Below are 19,347 nucleotides of genomic sequence, written 5' to 3'. Positions count from 1 at the left end.
CATTTGCATTCACTATGCTTCTCCATAATTTATAATACAAGTACCTTTACACTGTTTGAAACTGTGATGCTGTCTGGGAGTGTTTTCACTTTGTTAAGGTACAGCTGTTGTTTGTAGACACAAGCTAAGGTGGTGTTTTTGTGAACCGACTTGATTCTGTTGAAATTGTAGTTTCTCACTAAAAGCAGTTTTGGGAATGAGACATCTGCAGGTGCATAAGACCATCAGGAATCATTTATTATGGCACAATACGTCACAGCCTTGACCAAGTTTGATGTTGTTCTCAGCAGAAACTCATCACCATTGTGACTGGGTGGGGAAGTCACTGATGTTCCAACTCTTCCAGATTTCACAAGGTTTTGTTTCTGGCCGTGGTTGTATGTTTTGTCTTTCTCAGAGTGTGATAGAAGCTTATCTGAGAAACGTGGATTAGCTACAAGGTTACATCAGTGTTATCATGGAGGCAGGTAAGCCTGCAGTAAAGCAGAGCAGGTCATAAGTCAGCCTGAAAAACATTAGTTGACCCAAACAAAATCCCATGCTCTTATCAGTGAGACACTGAAAACACTGCTCACATCTATTTCCAAACAGCAAGTAACTTTGCTCTGAAGTCACACTTAATCTTATCAGCCGGCATGATGGGCAAGGTCTTGTGATACAGGTTTCCCCCCTTTTTATTGCTCATTAGCCATAATTATGTGAGAGCTGCCTCTTTGGCCTTTTTTTGGCAGTATAATTGATTGTGGCTGAGGAATATGTGTGCTGCATCCAGCGCTAGCAAATCTGCACTGATGAGTCTATGATCTCTGGTTCCTGGGTTGTTTATGTAGTGCTCATGCCATCGACAGCCAATGTGGTTCAAGGCCATTTCACACAAAAGCCGTCACAGTGGAAAGGCACAGACATGCAAAGATTAACTCCCACATACTTCCTTCAGTATTTCTTTGATTAGACCTCAGTGGATTCTTATGCTGCTTATATAAAGTCTTCATTTCATACTGGCCTATTTGAAATGATTACACCAGTTTTGTTTCAGAAAATGCCTGAAGTTTCAAGTGATAAACATTTGGGCTGAGTAACCAATTTTCCACAGCAAACTCAGAAAGCCACAGGCAGACTTCCACTCGTGCAGCATCTGCCTTTTAAATTGAGTTTTATAAATTTTTTGTGTGCTTTTCACCAAAATTGCCACACTGAGGGTTACAGAAATATTTTTTAGTGTTTCCTCAGGGGGACAAAAAAAAAAGCTATACTTCCATTTTTTTCTTCTTTTTTTGCTGCGGCGCGAACAGGGGTGAGCACAAAAGGGAGACAAACGGCTCAGTATCAGCCGTGATTTCCTGAATAGCACAGTGGGAGCGCGGGAAGTTGGGGTGCATGCAGCAGATCGGCGTTGCCCTGAAACAGCAGCCATGCTGTGAGGGAGATGGCTTTTCTCTGCGACAGTCCAACTGTGAGCCACGGGTCTGCAAATGAAACAGGGGGAGGAGGGATGCAGCCTTTACACATTCAAGGCCCCTGTTGCCTTACTGGGCATGTCTGCTGCTGCGGCGAGGCAGAGGGAAAAAAGCAGCAATGGATAAACAGAGCTGCAGATAATTCTGTTGAAAATACAGTGGTGCTATTTCCTGCTGTTTGTGAATTCATCAGGCCCCATGCTCTGCCACTAGTGATTTCTAAATGTATGCAGCTCATCTAATGTACATGTGTAAACTCTGTGTAGGGTTATGGATGGCTGTGCAGGCAGATTGTTTGCTCTGGGTTCTCTATGGTCCTGGAGGGTGGGATCTGCCAGCCTCATCTTACATTGTTTTCCACATAAGCTTTATGGAGTTCCCAATTACAATGCTGGTCCTTGTGTCTTGGGCTCACCTCTGCTGCTGTATTGACCTTGCATTTCTGCTGTTGTGTATTCAGGTCCTGCAGACCTGTTAGGCAGGCAGACAGCGAGGCAGACGGACTCCCTCCTTCAGCCTGGCTCCTGCAAGACCCTGCTTAACAGGCATCAGGCTGACACGCTTAACACTTGGGAGGGGAGAGCAGCCTTAGCTTTTAGCTTTCATCGCAGCTGACATAGTATTAGGCACCCAGACCAGGCTGGACTGCTGCTGCTGTATTAGCCCTTTCTGGATTGGCTTTTCATCCGTCTGACACTAATGTTCAACGAGAAAAGTTCTTTTGGGATTTAATGGAATGGATAGAAATAAGCTGCAAGCTGTACATGGACAGCCGTCTGCTGCTGCTGCTGTTTTCCCAGAGCTCGCCTGGCTGTCTGAACAACAGAGGACGAGGCACAGAGGAGGCACTTGCAGTAGGTGGAGCTCTTGTGTTGGATGTTGGAGCTTGATGATTCACCTGCTCGTGAAGGACACGACACAGCTGTGTGTGTGTGTGTGTGTGTGTGTGTGTGTGTGTGTGTGTGTGTGTGCGCGTACATCCCTTTTAGATAGCATTTATGCAAAATGCAAAGATAGCACATAACAAGAGATTTACAAGCCCTTTGTATACACACACATGCCCTCATATAAACACATAAAACACATTTTCAGTGTAGAGCTAATTGACAGCTCTTGATGGGCTGTACAACACTGCCAACTGTTCGTGTTTACATTGGACCTGTTAGAAATTGTAATGGGACTCTTATGTTTTCAACTGGTAATAGGTGTGTGTGTGTGTTTGTACGCGAGTATACACAAGCTTTATTTACTGCCTGCAACCACACACTACCTTTCCCTCACCGCGTCCTGACACCTCTGTGCACTGGAATAAGCATCTCCCCCACAATTCCTCGCTACTCGGCCTGTTTTCCCTCCCCCTTCTGCTCTCCCTCCTCCTCCTTCTCGCTCTCTTTTCCCCTTGCGCCATCTCCTCCCCGTAATCTACCGCAGGCTCTCCATCTCTCCGGCCTGTCAGCGTGCTTTTTCATTTGGCTTGTTGCTACAGGGGGCTCGACGCTGGCAGATTACAACTCGGCAGCCAGTCATTTTCGATTTATCAGAGCCCCCCCCCCCCTCAGCTGGCCACACTCACCACCATCAATCCAGACACATCCCACCCTTCCGTTCCCTCCCACCTTCCATAGCTCTTTCGATCAGCGCAGAAAATTTAGCTCCCAAGCCCTGAGACAAAAAAAGAAATATTGTGGCAGTGGAAGCATTTAAGTTAGAGAGGCAGCTAGAGCTGTATTATTACTTAGGCCTCTGTCACTGGTGATGACCCGGGAGAGAGGAGAATATCGATCGCTTGTCACTCAAGGCATTCAGCAGATTGCATTGACAAAGCTTGTCGGGCCCTTTAATAGCAAGGTTAGCAGCCTTGGCTGGGACCCAGGAGAAAACTCTAACTGTGCCCTATTTCATGGTGGCTTTTAACCATTCCCTGGGTTCAGAGAGTGGATTGATAACAGTAAGGAAGTAATTTTACTCTCATAATTGCCTTCCTGTGGTTGACATTTGTGGCCCTCAGTGCCTGTAAAAGTGCCTTTCCAAGAACAGGAGAAAGAGTGTCAGCATTGTCTGGCTGCTTTTTGTGATAGAAAATAGCTTAACGTGAACAAAGATGTGGTACACTTAACAAAACATGTTGGAGGAAAAGAGAAAAAAAGGGGTGTACAAGTGTGATTTATGAGTTGAAGGAAGTCCATTACTCGCTACAGGAAGCCCAGACCAAAACACAAACAGAGTAAGGGCACGGCTTGCAAAGAGGGTCATGGAGTAACTCTTTTGCCCTGCCAAGATCGCTGATAGCTGCTGAAAACACTACTTGTCAGAGGAAGAAAAAACTGACAAGATTTCGATCTCACTTTAATTTTTAACATAAATAAGAGCACTAAACCACCTAAATAGTCTCTCTTTAAACCAAGTGATGTGGAACTAGGCTGAAATGTAACAGGTCCCCTGTGTGTTGTAATATGCCTTACACACATGTGGGGAAGCTATTTCTACAAGCAGCGTCGTCATTGCCGGATGCTGTCAGGGCTGGCGTGGCAGAGAGCTATTCTCAGTGCAATGTAGGCCTGAATCATAGTGCTGGAACATATCTGACTTCTTTTATTTCCACAGTAAAGCTGGGAGATTGGATAAAGAAATCAGTGTTTATTTTCCACTAGGGCTGTCAGCATTAACGCGTTAATCGTGATGCGATTAAGGGTCGAGCATAATGCGTCAATTTTTTTTAATCGTATTAATCGTATGCCGCCATTTATTAATTTATTTTCACTTCACTTGGCTTTACGTCGTGCCTAACAGACTACTATTTTGCCGTACTTCCTGGTAACACATCCTGCTGCTGCAGGAATAGCAACACGGATTTCGGCGCCTCATTCTGGTGCCACTGATACGCCTGCACTTCTCTCTGATGCTCTGAAACAGACGTTACAGGAAACAGAAACATCGCTGCACATGACGCTAGTTAACAATACACTCGACAGCAGCTAACGTTAGCCTACCGCTAGCTAGTAGCTGGATCAAACACGGTTACAATGCTGACAGCTAACGCTAAGCTGTTATAACTGCGTTATTAGTGTGACAGTAGTCTGCAAAGCCACATTGATAAATGTTAACGGGAGTATTTGAAACATTAATATAATGCACAGCACAACATTACTGTAGCAATCGTGTTAAGGTCATCATCCCAAAATTTATTTCCTATCTACTTCCAATATTTAGTTTTTTGTATGTTCAATTTTGCACATAATGACACCACTTTGTATATTCTACTTTTTAAGGTCAGTAATATATACAGAGTAAATCTGAACTCTGAAGGGAGAATTATTGGGCAGTTTATAGTTCACACTGTGCCCAAAACAGACCCTGTATCAATAGTAGCTTTCTGGTAACAGAAATCAAACGTTTTTTTGACTAATTCTTTAACAACACAATCACATTTAAAAAGACATATTCTAAATTATTAAGGGAAAATGGAATCTGAAAAGTAAATTATTAACAGAGAATATTGAATGACGTAGTGTAATTTAGTGGCCTACATCGGTTTTATTTTCAGTTGTTTCATTGTGGGTTAGGGGTCTATTGAAAATATTTCACTCTTTCCCAACTGCGTTTGGATCGTTCACATGTGCTCAACTCATAATAACAGTATTCCCAACATCACATGAAGGCACCACTGAGACAATGCAGAGAGTTCAGAGCCTGTCTGCTGAGGGACCAGCCCTTTATGGCCAGCTGCATTTTAATGACCAGTCAGATGAAAGGGAGTCAAGTACACCGTCAATGTGGTTCCACTAAAATGTTAATGGACAATATTCTGCCACCATCATGGCTTTGTGTAACATCTTGCATCAAAAAAGTACAGTATGTTGTTGTATTATATGTGAGTCGCATTTTGTCTTTGCAGTCCTGATTATTTCAATTACAATCATGTTGTTTGGCTGTAGTTTTGTTGTCCTTGGCTTTGTGCTGTGTTCCATTACCAGTCTGTTAGAGCAGCCAGAGCAGATGTTTTCTAGCATACTCGTCACGAAGCAGGCAAACTCAGGCTGCTATTAATATGGTGGGAGCGTAGCACTGTCTTGTTTTATGACTTGATAATGGCCAATGTGAATTTCAGGAAGGTGGCTAAATGAGGACGTTTACAGCAGGGATTAGTGAAAACGGCACCGGCCCCGCGGACACCCTGGGTCAGCCAAATAGTAAATGTATATCCTGCCATCAGATTTTACAGCCCCCTCTAATCCCCTGAATAGCAGTGCAGATGGAGCCAAATGCAGGTAAGGTGAGACGCTATCTTGTTGGTTTACACCAGCATGCAAGCCACAGCACAGTGGTACACAGATAGGCAGTCTGTTAACTCAATGGAAATATCCACCTGCTGACCAGAGATCAGCTTAGAACCTGCACTTTTGACGTCCACCGGGTTATTAACCACTAATTGGATGAGTACCTATTGCAGTAATGCAAACAGTTGATCACAGAAAGCTTGAAGTTATGAACATTGGTATTCACAGGAAAGGTGACTGGTATGAGTGAATGATGTTTCCCAAAATGAACAGAAATGATTATTAGCACATGTAACCTTTAAATGTTAACATACGTACATTAGTCAGTTAGTACAGCATGTGTCTGATTTGCTACAATTGGCACTAATGTGCGTGAAATGCAATCCCAGTCATTCTTGTGTTGTTCCAGAGTGGTTGTAAATTAATTTAAATCACATGTTTATGGAGTGGCCTTTTTCTTTTAAGGATTTAAGTGGAATGTCTTTTAATTAATCTCAATTAGTTGACATGTTTTCTAGCTTTATTTACTGCATTATTTTTCCAGCCAGTAGTGCTTCCACGCCTCAGGGTTAGCATAATGACATGGCTTTGACCTATTTAGGTTGTCTCTCTTTAATAGCCACAGTGGGGCTACAGTGCTCTGCCATTTTACACGTGTGTATCTTTTCCCTACTTCTGAAAGGCTCTGGTTATGCATTTTCCCTTTTTTCTGCAGCTGCGTGTTTCATACCGAGCACTCTGCTGATGTTCCTGTAACATAAAAAAAGCCCTCTTTCCTTAAACTAGAAGCGTTTGTCTATCATATTACCACCACACATGAGCCACACACAAGGCTTGACCCAGTGTTAAGTGTCTGCGCTAAATTTCATTGCCTCCATCTACTGGAAGGCCTGCCAATATACTGGCAGTGAATTCCTGGAGGAAAATAAATGGCAATAAAAAAGAGAAATGATAGCCCCTGCAAGCCGATAGGAGAGGGCTCTTTCTCTGCTGTCTTTTTTTCCATACCTCTCTTTATTGAGGCTGCCCAGCTCAGGGAGCTGCGATTTGGCACACTAACTGTGGCTTTAGTTGGATGGGTCCCTGAAAGCCAATATTGAAGTAACGACTCAGTAGCACAGATTGAAGAACTGGGGAATCATGTAATTAATTGCACGCAAATTTCTTTGATGAGTAGTTATTTGGTGATGAGTGCTAAACTGGGCAGCTAGAGGGGTCTTTTTTACCTCCCCCCAGCCACAGCACCCTCTTCCCTCCGTTTCCCAATGCATTCTGGGAATGAATCAAGTAACAGTATTCTCTTGGTCTGCTTTTTGCCCGCTGCACATGGGGAATGTTAGAGCTCAGGAAATTGGAGGTGCGTAAAGTGGGCAGGAAGGTTATTTTACTGCCACGCGGGGCTACTATAACAAGATGTTCAGATATGATCTGAGAAAGTAGAGGTCTCCCGCTGCTCTTATATTCTCCCCCCCACCACCGCACACTATTTCTCCACCTGCTCAGTTCATTATTAAATCTGGGAATTGTCCCCATAACTCAATCCACCAGACTACAGCATTATATGACCATTTGTGAGAAGGGAGATGGGTGATTGCGACGCAGGGCAGAGGATGGATGTTAAAAGCATATTGATTTGTCTGTAATGTCGTCATAGATCAGAGATTTATGGCAATATATAAATGCAGCCACAAGCTCTAGTAGCCTCCAGCCTGCGGTGGAGGAAATGGAGTCCTTAGGATGACTGATGAGATCAAGACAGTGCTCTCAACCACGTTTACTCCCCTCCTCTCACGCCCCCTCCCCCCTCCCTCGAGCCTCCATTTCCCACTCCTCTCAGGATGCTCTCACCCTGCGGCGGCTGTGACTAGTCCTTCATGGCTCCATATCTTTGCTTTGGCTTCACATTCCAGCACAGAGTCTAGGAAAGCCTCCTCTGTGGGCTGAGATTGGTCGGAGTAGGTGCATTTGGCCCCACTGATCTCACCCCACGCTAGAAATATTTTGTCTGACAAGGTCACCAGAGATCACTGCCGCTCAATTATGCTAGAGGATTGAAAGGAAATGGAGCTTCTCCATGGTTACATAACTAGGTACTAATACAGACTGCTCCACTGGCTGACTGCGAGTGACATCTTATCCACAGGCAAACAGTAGGTTTAAGGATAAACATACCTAGTATTTTTAATATGTAATTTAGTCACAACAAAGATAAGTTATTTTCACTTAGTCATTTAGTCACAACAAAGATAAAAAGGTTATTTTCACACTGTATGATGACCGTGACTTCTTTGCCACACATAGAGCTAACAGTAAACAAATCTGGGGCAATGGAAGCCAAGTGCTGATGCTCAGTGACAGGCTGTGAGCGAGGGTGGCAGAGGGGTTTATGGGTGACGACAGGGCAAGGCGGGGCTCCTGTCTGTGGCAGTTAAAGCAGCTGGGCCTCAGAGCCAAGCACTGGGTCAGTGCCTGGCCACGCCGTTGGGCTCGCCCACACAGCCACTGTCAAAAGATGACATAGGGCACGTGGTCGCCCCCTCACATCCCCTGACCAACCGTCAGCTCCTCTTTTTACATACGAGTCTCGTCAGATAAAGCCGGCTACGTTAAACAAGCCCAGCACTTTCCAACTGCTGCTGTCAGCCAGCCCACGGTGGTTTTACAAGATGGGCTCACTGTGAGGCTGATGTGATGTAGAGGCTGGTATAGACATAATTAGCGATGCTTAATGTGGTCTAATGTTTGGCAATGGCATCTCCTAAGGATATACGAGAGCGCCTGTATAAAGTCTAAAGAAATTCTTCAAGTTGTTCATTTTAACTGCTGAGTCGTGAAGCTCCCCAGCACTTTAATAGCCCTGGTATATAGACCTCTGAAGGTAGCATAAAGGAGATATTCAAAGTGTAGTCAGTGGAAACCAAGGGGATTTGACAGTGCCGCAGGAAATAGACAATTTATTATCAGCAACACAGCCTAGGTAGTGGATTATCTATAAAACTTTCATGGTCCTCCCTTAGTGGCAAGCAGCCATAAAACTTCCCAAATGAGGGACTTGTTAATTTACTTGTTAAAGCAAATTAAAAATTTATAAGCGCTTTTAGGTAAATGAGATCCTCTTTCATTGCTGCCCTAGTGGGATTCTCTCTGCCAGATCCTGAGAGGACAGGTTAGCTGTTCTCAAAGCCGCAGAAGAACAATAAAAGCCGTTAAATTGTTCCAGTTTTTATTACCGCCAAGCTCCGCAGCTGCTGTTGTGCGTAACTAAGGGAAACCAGGAGCTGATGGCTATCCCACTGAGGCCGGTACAGAAAACTGAGCCCAGTTCTCTCTCTGTCTTTTTTTCTTTTTGTGGGATGAGGGATGGGGGCTGGGGGTGGAGTTGCTGGGGCAGGCCGGTTGTGTATGGCTCTGTTTAAAAAGGCCTTTGTGGTTAGAAATGTTAGCAGGCCTACTTTTGTGCTTGATTGCATGGAGTCTGTAGTGCGGCCCTTGAGAATAGGTCAATACACTTGTAAAATTCCACTGTGGCAACGGTGAGCACTTTTCAGTAAGTGAGAAAATAATTGACTCCACATGTTCAAGACAATGTTGTAATAGCTTTTTGAGCGTACTTTTCAGGGGAACAGTGTTAAATGAGATATTTCATAATTCTTCACTGCACTCTGATCTGGGAACGTCCTGTAGTGTGCACTGTGAACTCTGAATCCTGTTTTAATGCCACTCCGCTGCCACTAACAACAATACTGAAATTAAAACATTACATATTAATTTAGTCTTTGTAATGACATGTTTTGTAGTATAAAGACAGGCATCTTATAGGTATTTATGAGGCATACGTGACATTCAACAGCACCTTTGCTATTTCATTTGGCAGCTCCAATAATGCTACTGAGGTTTTTCTGTAAAGACACTTGTTTATTTCAGCCAGACTTTCAATAGACATGTTGAAAAGCAAGGTTCTTCTGCTATGACCTCTTGTATGTTAGGACTGATTGAAATTCCGGAGTGTGGAGAGTGTATTATTGAATATACAGTAGGTTCTATTAGAAGAACCTAGCTTTTTGGTCAAGGCTCGTCAAGAAATGGCAAGACACAATATTGGAAATCCATACTATGGTAGACCTTTGAAGAGGAAGTCATTTACAGCTCACATGCTTCTATATTATCTATTCAGATAGTCAAGTCAGGTTTATTTATATAGCACATTTCATTCATAGGCAATAAATAGGCAAAAATCATGCACGACAAAAACATACAAGATAACATATAAGATAAGGAGTTATTATTATATATATGGAAGCATTTCAGATAAGATAAAAACAAGGTAAAAAAACAAGAGAAAATAGTATTACACTAAAAATGGAATAAGATAAGACCACACAGACGTTTTACTAAACTAAAAGCTTGTGAGAAAAGATATGTTTTGTTTTAGTCTGCTTTTAAAAGAAGATACTGTTGTTCATGTGGTAGAGAATTCCAGAGAGTAGAAGCCTAATGACTGAAGGCACCATAAGCTGATTTAGAATGGATTCTAGGTATAGTGAGGAGACCTTCACTTGATGATCTATAGGTAGGGTGAGCTATCTTCTCTGGCTGTTGACATGTTTTATTCTTCCAGATAATACGGTTGCTTTGATTAGCTATGTTAGACAGTTGAGACAATGCGGCTCTGTTGTGTATTCACACCCTTAAAGGTGCTCTAAGCGATGTTGGGTGATGTCACTTCTTGTTGACGTTTGAAGTATTGTCAAACAAAACGAGGCTAACTCGCTCCTCATCCCGTCCCCTCTCCCTCCCTTCCGTGCTTCCTGAAACAGTCATGAACGTGCATTGTGGAAGTAACCTACGTGCTAACGCTGCTGCGGTGGAAGACTGTTTGTTATGTTTGGTGGTGCAGGTTGGCACAGTTTGTTTTTGTTGCCGTTTGTGGAGCCTGGGCTGTCTACAGAGACCCTTTTTTTTACAGTGTGTTCAGGGGACAGGCAGCTCGCGGATAGTGAGGAGATGTTTGCTGTATGTGACAAAAATTTTGTAGCCTAAAAAACGAGTGACATCGCTTAGAGCACCTATAATAAGGGCTGCCCTTAACTAAAACACATTATGATTTGTCTTGTGTTGTCTTGAGCCTCGTCTCAAAATCTGCAGCTTATTAGACCAAGCATATCTCTGAATTCATATATCCTGGGGAATTTACAGGACTGACTTATGACAAAAAGACAAAACATAAAGAGGATGTGCTTTAAAATTCCTCCACTTGCTCGTACATAAATGCACTAAATAACTGGTGGATAAATCCAAGTGTTTAGTGATAGTACTACTGCAGTAATGTTTTAAATGCTGACACTTGTAGCTATCAAGTAAAAAACTCTTGTCTCCACAGACAATATAACACTTCACCTACTTTTCACTCAGTTATGAGTATTTCTTGAAACTCAGACATTACTGACTCATTAAGGGTTTGAGGATGTTCAGTTGTCAGCACTGGACTATCCAAATAAAGTATGGCAGAACAGTTTGAATAGTTGCAAGTAACTTAAGGACAAGCGTTTATGTTTTTTTTTTTTTTTTTAAAAGAATGAATTATAAGAAATGTTAAATAATTTCTCATACTTGCAGGATGAACTGTTTCATGCTGAGTTTTGGGCTGCTTTCTTCTGAAGCCTCATGCTGACTGCTGATTGAAAACAGTTGTTGATTCTCTACTTCAGTAAATTCAGACTGGTAAGAGAGACAAGAAAAAAACCGTCATCCCTTAACACAGAACAGATTGCAGGAAAACAAGACCTCACTGTGTGGGAATTGATGGCAGATGCACTTACTAGTAGTTTAAATGTTTCATTAGATGCTAATGTCTCGCTGTGTCTTTAATTGTTGTGAAATTAGCCTCTGGAATATTCAAACCATCTGTCTGTTATCTTCCTGCAGGGCCAGTTCTTACCCAGGCTGTGCTGATACAGTGAGGTCATTAAATAAATGCATCCGTATGCCTCAACCTGCGTCTTAATTAATGTCTTTATGCTATTGCATTAGTACGCACCAGTCTGTGGCATCTAGACACACACAAACACATGCACGCACGCGCACACACACACACACACACACACACACACACACACACACACACACACACACACACATACACACACACACACACACACACACACACACACACACACACACACACACACACACGTCTCATCTCCTTGCCTTAGATCTCGGCTGAATGCAATGCTCTGGGTTTCATTACAGGAAACTGAAGCTGGGTTTAAAAGGCTATAAAAATATAGAGAATGACTTGCACGCTGTAACAAGTTGGAGTGATCAGATCAACGTTGCTATAGCAGAGGTCACAGAGACTGCCCCCTCCTCCCTGCACCCACACACATAGGCTTTATTATCAGACAGCAGGCCATTAAATTTCAACTTCACTTTTTGATGGCACTGACCACTAGCATTGCCTCAATTTGCTTAAGACATCCATTAATCACGCCATAAAAAGAAATGAATCCATCATCTGTACCTCAGAAAGGGAAGAGCGGATGAAAAAAACCCATCTCTGAAGTAATTTAAGGGAGCTCAAGGGGAAATTAAAGGGAACAAGCTGAGGGATACGTTTTCAAATAGCTGTGTAATCAGGTCCCGAGCTATGTAATAGCCCTGAAAGATGAGCCACTCTTTATTGGAATGTCTTTATTAGACATGTTCTTCAGACATTACACAGATTTAAATTTGTGCAAGATTTCAGATTTCATGGAGTACTTTCCCACTGATAAGCCAGGATACAGACAGTGGGATTATGTGGTTTCACTACTGATTAATAAAAGACAAATCTCTACATTTATCCCACACGTGCCTGATTATATTATTTTTAGCTAACATGAGTTTGGTTTTGGGCTGAAAATATGTGAGCAGCAGCTTTCAGTAAGGTCTGCCTTTTTTTTTCATAAATGCATGAATATGCTGCTGTGCGCTGCCTGGTGTTGTCGGCAGGGACACAGGCTGGTTAACAAATATTATAGGTCAACATATTTTGACGAAGGAGCCACAGACCGGGGTGTAAACAGCGTCCCTCGCCCTTTCTTCAAGGATCAGTTCACTGGCCAGTGTGGATGAGATATTATTCCCCTTTTCTCTCAAAAAATATGTAAACTCCCCTCAGACGAACTGGCATTTACCAGAAAAATTGAGAAAAAGTGCCCCTGGTTTTTGTGGGAATAAAACGTGTTGGATGTAATTAATGCTATCACAGCGCAGGGCATTGGTGTGCGTGTGTCTGTGCATGTGCCACATTTGGTTCTTGTGTGCTCTTGTCTCAGCATAGACACGCACTGATGCACACATGTACACACACGTGCACCCACAGAGTCAAACAGGCCCATCAGGCATTCCCAGTGCTCAAACTCTCTTATCACGTTCAGCACTCTGGCCAATCCACCCGCCTTCCACCCATCATGCAATTCTCCCAAGGAATAGGATTCCTTTCACACCCCTAATGGCTACAGAAAAGGGAACATTTTAATTTTAATTACCCGCTCAACTCAAGGGTTCTTTTGGTATTCCCACACCTTGTGCCCTTTCATCGCTCTAAATGATGGCGGATACCTGAAATGAGAATACTGAAGGAGAGGTTAAAAAAAAACATATACTGTATATCTTCCCTTCAGAGCAGGAGAGGTAGGGGAAAGGAGAGTGCCATAATCTTCTAGTCCAAGTCCTTTGTGTGTGCAGCACCGCGCTCTGCTTTTCCTATTAGTTGGCAGAGCAGCCAGTTACTGCACTGTCCCATAAAGCCATCTTTTTATGTGCTTTGAAATGAAACCTGCAGCGTTTGTCTGGTCTGGAAGGAGCAGCATGGGAGCTTCAGAGGACATCAATCGCAGACTTGGGCAAGGAGTACAGACCCCACCTCCTTCCACTCGGCTCCGCACTCCCAAGAGTCTTTTATTGTTCTACAGATTTTGAAGGGCCTCAGATGCTCGCGGATTGGCACATCTTCCTCTTTATTCTTGTCATTTTGCTGCATCTCGAACAGAGTGTATAAAGGATGACACTTGCTGAGCTCCTGCTGTCTCGGCATGTGGTGTCTGCTTGGAAAGGATAGTGGCTCCATTTGAAGGTTCTGAAGAGGTCTTTGTCCCTGTTCTCTATTTCGTGGGCTGAGAGGAGTTTCATACTGCGAGATCAGATGGCGTCTATCGTTGGCAAGTGGAGTGATGGTCGCTGAATAGGCTCAGAAACATGACAGATTTACAGAGACAGCGCCGCAGCTCCTGCCAGTTCTCACATATTCATAAGGCGATTTCTGTGGGACGCCTTCCCTAGCTAGCGATATCCATGCAAAGCTGTAAACTGCAGTGTTAACAGTTTTGCTTCATGTTGTTAACCCTTGGTCTCCTTGTGTGTTGTGTTTGGCAGCTGAAGCCAGGGCAGAACAACTGTAAGGACAGCGACAGCGAGAGTGTAAGCGGAGAGTCCAAGCCTTCCATCAGGAGCAGCTCCAGAGGCAGGCTGACAGATGTGAGTACATTAACATGCAAGATCACTGCCTGACAGCTCATACTTCACAGGACCTATTTCAACCTTAAAGCTCATTTAATATTCAAAAATCAGAGGTCATTACCAGTTCGTACTTTTGTATTTAGTTTACCTAGCACATGGGTTCAGCATTTCAAAGAGACAAAAAACAAAGACAACAAGATTGGACAGAATAATTGGAACAGAAAATATTTAATCTTCACAGATGATTTTTTATTTACAGTATATGCCGTGGTCAGAGTCCTAAGTGTTTGGCAAAACTAGTATTTCAGCAGTACTTTAAGGTGCCCTGGGGAGTTCTTGCAAAAAACAAAAGTTATTGCTTGTGTCGCCTCTCCTGCATGCACATGTGTGCATGTGTGTCCTTCTATGAGGTACCCACTCATAGAAAATATGCTCCATAGCGCTACCAGAGGTCAAAAACTCCACAGGTTACCTTTAACAACCATTCTTATACGAAGATATCAGAAAGACATAAGAGTTGTGGCAGCTGTGACTAGTTTACAGAGCTGACTCCTTATAGTTAACAACCCAGTAACTTCTGGACATGAGTGATATATAAAGGTTAGAGAGGAAGTATTACAAGTGGTAAAAGTTCTACTGTTGGTACAAATGTTACATATTTCATTGCTTTAAAACTAATTATTTAAAAGCGATTGTGCTATATTTTACATGAGGAAATAAAGAAAATTTACTAATTTATCATCAAAATAATCTCCTTGAATTATTCATTAGTTTCATTGCTTGTGGCACAACATTTGCCTTAACAAGAAACAGTTTCATGTGGACAGTAAGATACTTGAATACATGTAACTTTTTGTCAACTTCCTACTTACACGTAACAGTACAAGCCTTTCAGAGCTGTTCTACACTATATAGCTAGAGAATCAGGTTGGTATTCCAAATTAGTGCATGTTCTTTCAGCAATAGAGTTATAAATTGTACTCCAGTTTCATAATTCAAGAGTCATCATGTACCATGTATATGTGGCCTTCGGTATGCCGCAGACAAAAGGTAAGTTGTAAATGTGATGTAATCAATTTTGTCAAGATTTCTTTTGGTGTTGAACCAATACAAGTCAGCCTCAGCAGAGCACTTTGTGCTATATGTTAAAGTGCACTCTTGGAGTACTTCAGGTGAAGAACACTATTTGCATCCTGCGTACACCTACGCATGTACGCACGCATGCATGCACACACACACACACACACACACACACACACACACACACACACACACACACACACTTTTTCTCTCTCTCTCCCAGAGGCTCTTTATGACTGGTATAAAAAGGCACTACTTACCCAGGTCCTTGTTGCTTGTGGAGGAGCTGAAGGCAAGCATTAACTGACAGAAGAAAGAGCGGCTATGTGTCCCTGCACCCTGTGACATATTCCAAGATGTAAAATGAGCAGGCTCGAGGGACCTTGCTGCCAGACGCCCAGCCCTTGCTCTTTGATTTGTGTGGAGAATCCACAGTGAAGCAGTCAGATATCTGGCCATAATTAAAGCTGTCAGCGTGGAAGCGAGCTAGTCTTTGAGAAAGACACGGCCGAACAACTGAAGCAAAACTGATTCTGCGTGTAGCTTTACGATTCTTGACTGGGCATGAAATGAAATAAGTAATTTGATATTGACAACAGAAATTGAAATGATACTCGCTGATTTCTGTCTGACTGCACTGGGTTTACTGTGCAGCAGTATACCAAGACAAATGTTGCTGAAATAATGAAGGTTTGACATTTAACCTATGCATGGATGCTTCACTGTCATACAGGATGATAAGCCTTCAATTTGTCATCTGTTGCGCCATGATCTCTAATAACTTAAACGTTAACCAAATGCTACTACTACAACATGGGTATAATGCAACAATGCATTATGAAAAACAGTATAATTATATTTAATGGTTCATGCTTAATGTGTGAGGAACAGGTTTCGGTTTTATCTAAATTTGATTACCATGGTCGAATAATTCAAGTCTGTTTGTTTTTTACAAAAAATTGTAGAATATTGCAAGTCATGTATCAGCATTATATTGATCGCCTTCAGGCAGTTGGAACAACTATCTTTGATGCTGCTGAGCAGATTTTGATAAAGGGGTTGCTAAACTAAGCTTGATATTGATTGTTGTTATCTTAAAGGGACATGCAAGAATTCATCCGTTTGCATGTAACTATTCTGAAATGTGTTTTAGAGGCCTTTTGAAGTTTCTTTAATCAGTTTGAAATGTCATGATCCTTTGTCTGAATTGGCAATGGTATAATCTGCCTTAGCCTCATTAGCCAACCATTTCCCTCCATTTAGATTACATCGCTTTGATGATTTGGACTCTTTGCACACTAATGAAACTTGTTTAAACAGTTACATCATGTTATGGTCTGCCCCTATTACTCTCACCATCACTGTTGCTTATTTTGGTTTGAATATTGTCTGTGAAATCAGTCCTTCAAAGGAATAGAATTTACAGCACCAGCCTATGTATTTACTTTGAGTCATTTTATTTGAACATTTACCTAAATTCTATAAAAATGTCAGGTTTCCCTTAAGTAGAAACTCTCTACGTTCCCCACTCCCAACTTGTTCTCAGGAAGCATCTATCGCCACTTCTCTAATCACTTTCACCTGAGCTGGCATTTCAGCCACTCAGAACACTCTGGAGGATAGAAGGAACAGCAGCCCTGGTTCCACCTGCTTTGTCTGGTCAAGACACCCCACAGGAGACTGAGCATGTATTCAGAAGAGCTGCTGGAAGCTGGGCAGCATGAAGACAGACTTTTTAGACCCCCATGTCACCTTAGATGGTCACAATGTGTAAGGCTTTGTCTCCGGTCCCCACAAGTGTCTTAACAAGTCCCCTCCAGCCGTGCTGTAAAAACCCACTTCACACATCGCGAGAGGTGCAAGTCGTAACTTTTGTAGCAGAGGTCTGTTACTCAAACTGGAAGGAGGGGGAACAAGAACATGGAGAGAGTATAAAAAGACACTTGGCACTAAGATTCTTTGGGTTTTGTTTATTTTACTGTTGTACTTGTTCCAGATGAAGGTAGATATATAGTATCTCACAAAAGTGAGTACACCCCTCACATTTTAGTAAATATTTCATTATATCTTTTAATGGGACAACACTGAAGAAATTACATGTTGCTACAATGTAAAGTATTAAGTGTACAGCTTGTATAACAGTATAAATGTGCTGTTCCCTCAAAATAACTCAACACACAGCCATTAATTAAATTTTTAAAGGCCAGTTATTTCATGGATACAGGATACTATGCATCCTGATAGAGTTCCCTTGGCCTTTGGAATTAAAATAGCCTCACATCATCACATCCCCTTCACCATACCTAGAGATTGACATGGGGTACTTTCCATAAAATCATCTCTCAATGCAAATCAAACCAGCTATTAGGCTAACCGACATAAAACCATGCCAATCTCTAGGTATGGTGAAGGGTATGTGATGATGTGGGGCTATTTTAATTCCAAAGGCCAAGGGAACTTTATCAGGATGCATAGTATCCTGGATCCATGAAATAACTGGCCTTTAAAAATAAAAATCTGCCTTCCTCTATGGGAATTTAACATAGGGGTGTACTCACTTTTGTTGCCAGCGGTTTAGACATTAATGGCTGTGTGAGTTATTTTGAGAGGACAGCACATTTACACTGTTATACAAGCTGTACACTTAATACTTTACATTTTAGCAAAGTGTAATTTCTTCAGTGTTGTCCCATTAAAAGATATAATGAAATATTTACTAAAATGTCAGGGGTGTACGCACTTTTGTGAGATACTGTATGTCCAGGGGTCTCATTTATAAACGTGGCATACGCACAAAACGGGGCTGAAAATGTGCGTACACCACTTCCCACGCAAGGGTTGTGATTTATAAAAAACAAACTTGATGGGAGAATGTGCGGTCCTCCACGCAAACTCTGACCCATGCGTACGCACATTTTGGAGACAAAATAGGAATTGACGATGCAGATAGTGAGGTGGTAAACTGAAGTCAGACTGCAGAAAGTAAATGGGAATAACAATTACTTGTAATATTTTCACGCACATTTTTTCACTCCATATTATCCACATTATCATGAAGATTAAATCCAGCAGTGTTATTTGCACTTGTACTGAGTGATAATTGTTACATAAACACCTCCAACTCAAATCTTAAATAAAAATTAGTTCTTAATGTTTAATCGGCGCTGTCTCGCTGTCACATTGTCTGCTACAGAGCATAGGAGGAGGGGATGGCCCGACTGCATGGAATACATGATTTTACATTTAAATACCCTAGCATTAGATAACAGCAGAACACAGTGTAGCCTAAATAACTAAATATATGTCTTTAATACTGCGCATATATCATCAAATATCAAAGTCTGGAAATACAGCCGTTAAGCTCTCGCGCAATCGTTACCCTTAATGTCCTCGTTATTGGTCCAAACTTTAATACTGTCCGTGACAAAACCTGCATGAAGAAAAGTGTGTGCGTGTGCCTATTACACTTTCTTTCGTCTTCAGATTGTATCTCGGGGTGGGGTGGGGGATATACCACTAGTTAATGCTGTGATTTTGGCAAGGTGTTAACAATCACAAATTGTTGTAAACATATAAATACTGCGGTGACCCCCGTGTGTAATACTGCATGATGGCACTGCTGGCCCTGCAGGAGGACTACGCTAATGGAAGAATCAGGAGAAAAAGAGGCTTCAGGGACCATGACGATGACTGGCTAATATGCCGATTTAAATTCCCTAAAGCTGAGCTCTTGGATCTATGTATTGAATTGGGTCAGGTAGAGAGGGCAACGCACCGGAACCGTGTCATCCCGGTCCAAATACAGGTCCTCGCCACTCTGGGGGAAACCGGCTGTTTCCAGAGGGAAATGACAGACAGCTAAGTGTTTTTTTATTTAATAAATATTATATATAATCTTCAACTTTATCACTAAGGCTTGTTTGGATATAATATATAGTTTTGTTAAATCTTATTATATACGTCTGGTATATCGAAGCTGTCCCTGAGTGCCGTAATGCCTGCTGTTTTGGACGTATTATTAAGACATGTAGTTA

At 42.3% G+C, this 19,347-nt stretch overlaps 1 protein-coding gene across 11 annotated transcripts in view; it reads left to right on the top strand.

The window, feature by feature from the left end:
* auts2a (activator of transcription and developmental regulator AUTS2 a) overlaps positions 1–19,347 on the top strand; it is a 348,592-nt gene that overhangs the window by 142,553 nt on the left and 186,692 nt on the right. For all 11 annotated transcript variants that reach the window (XM_031310791.2, XM_031310792.2, XM_031310799.2 and 8 more), the window contains one exon: positions 14,150–14,251. In XM_031310791.2, coding sequence (XP_031166651.1) covers positions 14,150–14,251 — 102 coding nt within the window. The remainder of the gene's footprint in view (positions 1–14,149; positions 14,252–19,347) is intronic.

This window comes from Sander lucioperca, chromosome 13 (assembly GCF_008315115.2).
Source record: "Sander lucioperca isolate FBNREF2018 chromosome 13, SLUC_FBN_1.2, whole genome shotgun sequence".
Classification (NCBI taxonomy): Eukaryota; Metazoa; Chordata; class Actinopteri; order Perciformes; family Percidae; genus Sander; species Sander lucioperca.
This window is presented reverse-complemented; position numbering and strand designations above follow the sequence as displayed.